The 6,000-nt window shown below is 39.8% G+C and overlaps 2 protein-coding genes across 2 annotated transcripts; one reads left to right on the top strand and one right to left on the bottom strand.

The window, feature by feature from the left end:
* Positions 1-2,134: 2,134 nt before the first annotated feature.
* PAS_c131_0019 (Hypothetical protein) lies at positions 2,135-2,719 on the top strand (the record flags this gene model as incomplete). Its single annotated transcript, XM_002493365.1, has 1 exon — positions 2,135-2,719. The coding sequence occupies one exon, from the start codon at positions 2,135-2,137 to the stop codon at positions 2,717-2,719; it is 585 nt and encodes a 194-aa protein (XP_002493410.1).
* A 1,309-nt stretch (positions 2,720-4,028) lies between these two features.
* On the bottom strand, positions 4,029-5,732 carry PAS_c131_0020 (Hypothetical protein; the record flags this gene model as incomplete). Its single annotated transcript, XM_002493366.1, has 1 exon — positions 4,029-5,732. The coding sequence occupies one exon, from the start codon at positions 5,730-5,732 to the stop codon at positions 4,029-4,031; it is 1,704 nt and encodes a 567-aa protein (XP_002493411.1).
* Between the last annotated feature and the right edge of the window lie 268 nt (positions 5,733-6,000).

Here is a 6,000-nt window from a genome sequence, read left to right on the forward strand (position 1 = left end):
ACTTAGTTCTCATCCCCCCTAAAGTAAGGATCGTATAGGAGTAATCACATATTCCGCATTTAGGCGACTCTTTCATACCAGCTTGTTTAGAACTTAGGAACTTACATGCATTCGTATGATTTCTAGGATATGCGTGTGTGGTTCACGAGCGCTGCTCCCACCTTATCGCGAATTCGATGGTTCAGTGTGTCTATTCCTTTCTTTGTAATCAAAATAATCAGACTAGCTAAGCAGCATTCATTCAGTATAATAACGGGAGCAATGTTTCATGGATACATTAAATTACTGTTTTACGATACACTTCTTTTGACCAAAGGAATGAGTTGGTATGATGGTTGATTAGTCAGTCACTTTTGTTTTTCTCCAGCATTAGATGTTAACGCAATATTCCACAGGTAGCCCCCGTTATATTAGATGAAGTATACTTTTACCGTCATCAAAAAGCAACTGTGGACCTGAGTAAGAACTTTCAACGGTTAAAACTACAAAATAGCATACTTTACTCAATTGTCGATGACAGGAAGCCATTTTTCAGTTTTTCAGGCGTCATTTGCTGACGAAATTTTTGAGCTGCAGAATAAAAGATCATTTCGTACACCCACAAATTAGAAGCCTGATAAGCAATCGATGGGCACTAAGCCATTTATTTGTGCTTTAGTCACTGCAAGAAGCGTAGGTACAAAAGCACTGTGAGGATTGAGCTTTTCAGCTTTCTTTTCTACTGCTATCCCTCTATGTTTTCGTACACCGACAGTAGCCTGCTGCTACCACAAGATTAAATCCAACAATGTACTCGGGCCAGCTAATTGTGATTGTATGCCTTGATATCAGTTGTATCATGAAAAATGACGATTTCTCGATGTAGTCATAGATCTGAAGGTTGTGCCGTGCTGGGAGCGTAGGAATCACTGGGTCGTACAAGTTATGTAAGGGCATCAATACGTTTTTTTGTTGATGCAAATGAACCACGTATTTATCTCCTCGTTCCCCTACTTATAATAAGAGAGTTTGGTTCTGGTTTTTACTAGTGGAGTATACTGATTGCATAGCTAAACTGTTTCCACTTATTGACCAAAGTCATTCGAAGATTTTCAGGCGTTGTAGACAGAGAAAGCGTTCCGAAAACCATATTAAAATAGATAAGTGTTCATCCCCTTTAATGTTCTACCGTGCCACCTTTGAAATGGACTTAGTGTCTCTCAGGCTCGGAGTGCGTCAACTATCTTGATAAATTTTGGAGAACGTTGATAGTGGGATTCAGTCATCACACCCGTCCAAAGAAGATTTGCTCAAGATAGTCCCTCTAGTCTCAGATACTTTGCAAGGATAGGGTGAGAGATAGGTTTGTATTCAACCCCAACTGCCTGGCACGGAATTTCAAATGGGGGAAGGGGGTGAACGTAACTAAGATTCTCTTCAAACACAATTGTCAGTTGGTTAATGATAAACTCATATCCGTTTGAGCCCGCTACCATGGGTTGTTAACCTCGAAGTCAGCTGCAGCCTAAACACCTAGATGATGTTTTGATTTTTGTTGTAAAGGCGGCTCACCTCTTCGGTGATTTCGTGTCAAACGAGATTCTCGTTGAGGCCTGACACAAAGAGATGTAATTTTTGACGCGTACTTTTAGGAACAATTTTTCTGCTATCTTAGCAGCGCCATGGCTATTGCTACTGGTTCATACTCACTGGTAGTAACCAAGACTTCAAGTGGCACATGATTACAAGATGTTGAGATTTCAGTGAAGTTCTCCTTGGTTATTTCGTTGGCAAAATATGATCCCCAACACCGAGACGAGAATTGTCTTGCTGCACAATCGTTGAACTAAGTCGTCTGCCCCTCCATTTTCACCGGCTGCCACCTCTCTTCCAGCTCATCGCAAGTCCGGATGATAGAGAGGTTTGCTGAACACAACTACCAGAGAGCAATAGTTTAATTGATAGCATGGACCAAGACAGAGGAGGGATCTCGAAGTGTTTTCTCGTAGCTGTTATTTTGGATCAGAACAACTAAAGTTTCGCAAGTGACAACATTGTCTGTTTACACCATCGTACCAGTTAGTGGACAACCGTATTTATCAACGTTTTGTTGTGAGATATTTGCTCCATTGTTTTCATTGGAAAAATTTGCACCATGATATTTTGTGTTTTGTATGTTCTGAAAAATCTTCTAGGTTCTTATCCAATTATCACATTAACAACCATTTGGTTTCTCTACTGTTGCGGATGGGGATTTTCTGATCAGAATGTGCCAGTTTATGCTAGTATCAACAGATATTCATATCAAGCATTGGGGTTTTTACCGAAACGAATACATAAAGTTTTTTTACAAAGCTCAGAGAGTCAGCAACCCGGTCTTAAGAATCCTGACCTAACTAAAAAATTTCCCTTTTACTCTACTTCAAGTGGATCAAACAGTTATAATCTCCGTTTTTGTTGGAACTTGCCTATATGCATGCAATCAGTTTTAAGACAGCAGGGTGTTTGGTTGGCTCTGTCTAACTTGATACTAAACTTGTACTGTGGTATAAAAGAGTCATTGAAATTCATAAATAATCAGAAGGTTGACGATTATAAGTTTTGGCCGGGGTGTTGGTTGGTACGATTGCTTCACACTTTACAACAGGTGAACACGACATCATTTTACTGTAAATACAAAGGTGTAGAGGAAACCGTGGGACCTAAAAACAAATCTGAACAGTGTATAAGAACCAAGTGACTTACTGATCCTGCGATGGCATGAAAAGTTTCTCTGTTTGCTGAGCACGCGTCACTTCTTCTTGGCAGCAAGTAAATGTCTGATTTGAGCTTGAGCAGTTGTTTGTGAAAACAACTGAATTCAAAATTTGCCAGCTATCACGAATTTCAGCCAAGGCAGTTCCTCTACAGGTTAATGGTTTATGCCCCTCCCACACCAGTTGGAGTCTGGCAAGACCTAGAAAAATATAATAGACATAAACCGTTGAAAGGTCAAATATAGAAGCTCCGTGAAGAGTATTGGTAAGAACAATAAACGTTGATAAGCTACTACAACCAAAAAAAAGACGTTTTCAGCGTTAGGGAATGAATAGATTTATGAATACAGTGAAAAATCAGTTGCACAACAGAACGTATGAAAAGTGGAGATCAGGCCATTAAGGCAGAACTCTGTCATTAAAAATGGAGAAACTACGAAAGTTATCACACACTGGACATGGTTAATGCATAGTAGGTAGTCTTCAATTGCGAAAGACTGAAGTTGCTACTGGTTGAAGAAATTGCCTTCCAGCCGAAGGATTCACTTGCAAAATAAAAATATTATTCGATGATGAATTAAATAGAAAAATACAAATTTTGAATAATTTAATAAATCACATCTTAATCTAGGTACCCTGCAGCTCTAACTTAAACAAATGAGAATGTTAAAAAATTAGCTTTCAATAAAAAAAATGGTAGAACTTAAACTATGAAAAAAGTAAATAAAATTGAACAAATTTCTAAAATATAGTACAATAATCTCGTGACGGGAGTAAGAAGACATTAAGCATTTTATCTAGAGATTCATTGTAACTTTATATTTCTTTCTTCTAGTGTTTTCCGCATACTCCCAAGATAAACCATTATCATTTCTCGGCTATGAATGTTCCGTTAGTTTGATGATTTGATCAAGTTGTGCATTTTTATGTATCACTTTAGATTCTGCATCTAGTTAAGTAATCAAAAAACTCGTCTTCTACTTGGGTACCAATGTCTTGCATATTAGTACCTAATGTTCCTCTTTTATGGATGTTTTTCAAGCGGATTAGTTATGGTTGAATTAATCTCTTCATCTATAGACTTGATTATAGAATCGAAACAAAGGTTTTTTATGGAAACGTTGACATTTTGTCATTTCAATCGGTAATCTCTCACTCTCAGAATGAATACTAGAAAAAAAAGAAAAGAAAACTAACAACTATAGAAATCTGCCTAAGTTAATGTAAGGATCACTCAAGTACTGAAAACGAGGAAACCCGGTACTTTCTAGGGATCATCATAAACATTATAAACTACTGATTGACTTGGCCAGTAGCGACAAGAAATGACCAATTCTTAGGATAACTTGCCTTGTACATCTTCTTGGCTCGCTTGGAGCTGCTTCTGCGTACTTTTAAGAATTCTTCGACTTCCGACATTGTCTTGAAGCTGGCAGATCTTTCGCCCATGCGGAAGAGCGGACCGCGACAGATGATGTCAGGATGCGCGACACGAGTGTGGACAAATTTTTCGCCCTCGGCTTTGACCTCTCTGTAAGAACCAATCCAGATGTGGCGAATTGCGGCTTGATGCGGCTTCTTTCGGCGCTCGTAAGCACCTCGGGCAGTCTCATCTCTATGGAACTCGCGTATATCGCCAAGGTTATATTTAGCCATGAGCTCTCGGCAGGAGGTAATCAGTTCGTACAGTGATGGCCTGTTGTCTTCACCATTAGGAGCCTCGAGTCTAAAGGAATAGTTTTGTATACGGTCATATTTTTGTGCTTTTGCTGGTGGACAAAGTGTTTTGTAGTAGGCGTCATGGTTTGTACTTTTGTCGTTCGCATAACCGCTGAAGGGGCTGTGGGCAATTAGACTAGGTAGGAGCAAGGCCCAAACGGGATCTAGATTATCGCTTTCAATTTCGGCGTAATACTCGCTGTCATTGGCACTTGATAGCCCTGTACCGTTCTGGTTTTTGATGTAGTAACTAAAAAGATCGAAGCACATTCCTAATGTTTCTTGCTGTTCCTCTGGAATAGAGCTGGTGAGCTTAAAGCGGGATGTCTTCTTGTTTGTCATTCCTATGAAGGTACGGGCATTTGTAATCATGTAGTTGAACTCTTGTGGAGGATGGCTTTTTTCGTTTTGTGTTTGCGTATGTTCAATGGGGGTCATCATGATACGTCGGATCCTGACGTTAATGGGATGTCTTTTTCGATAAGCATTTTGTAGGACGACGAGCGTTTGTGGCACAATAGCTTGCAGCGGAATAGCAGGTCCTTCTTTTTGTGGAATGTGAGAAGTAACCTGGAAAATTGCTGCTGCTAGTTGGTCTTCAAAGGTCTCGTGGACTGAACTTCTTTCACGTTCGGTAAGTTTGTTGAAGTTATGCGTGGCTGCATTAAGCGCGCATTCTTTGATAAGATCAGTACAGTTAGAACCTAATGCAGCGCGCAAGACATAAGTTTGTTGGTTGAGTGTCGAGGACTGGTGGTTAGATTGTGGTGTTTCGACATTGTAGTCTAAATCGGTAATATCGGAGAAGTAGCCTCCGTTTTCATCTACGAAGAAAAGGCTATTTTCAGTATTGGAATAGCATAATCCACATGTAGTAAATGCTTTTTCGCCAATTAGTTTTTGAAAAAAATTGAGGTAGTTGTTGAGTTCTGTAGATGGCGGGTTTTCGCCAAATACATCGTCAGTGGTTATTATTTTTTTGAGTGGCTTTTCGTCTGTTGGACGGTTTAGAAACTCCCTTGCTAGTTCTATGAAGGTATTCAATTTTTTTTCTTTTGTGAGTTCTTCTTTGATTTTTTGTGCAACATTTAGAAGTACCATGGTTCGAGATTGACAGCTAGTATCGCCGGTAAGTGCGTCTAATTTGCGACTGTCTGCTTCTGGAACAAGAAGGGTGCATAAGGCCATGGCCGGATGTTTTTTGCTGGTTAGAAGTATGTATGCGTCATGCTGCATGACAGATAATGTATTTGTGATTTTGTTTGTTTTTTTGGTCATTGTGGCTACTTTTTGTGGAATTTGTGTATGGGATTGGAATTGGGAGAGGTAGGGGCCTTAGAAGTCGTTATATGGAAGTGTTGTTTTGTAGAAAGATATGAATAAGGAAGATGAAAAAAATTGGCGGTGGTCTGGGTATTTATAGTTTCTTATATGCTGGATGCTGGATGCTGGATGCTGGATGCTGGATGCTGGATGCTGGATGCTGGATGCTGGATGCTGGATGCTGGATGCTGGATGCTGGATGCTGGATGCTGGATGCTGGATG

The sequence above is a fragment of the Komagataella phaffii genome, chromosome 3 (assembly GCF_000027005.1).
Source record: "Komagataella phaffii GS115 chromosome 3, complete sequence".
Classification (NCBI taxonomy): Eukaryota; Fungi; Ascomycota; class Pichiomycetes; order Pichiales; family Pichiaceae; genus Komagataella; species Komagataella phaffii.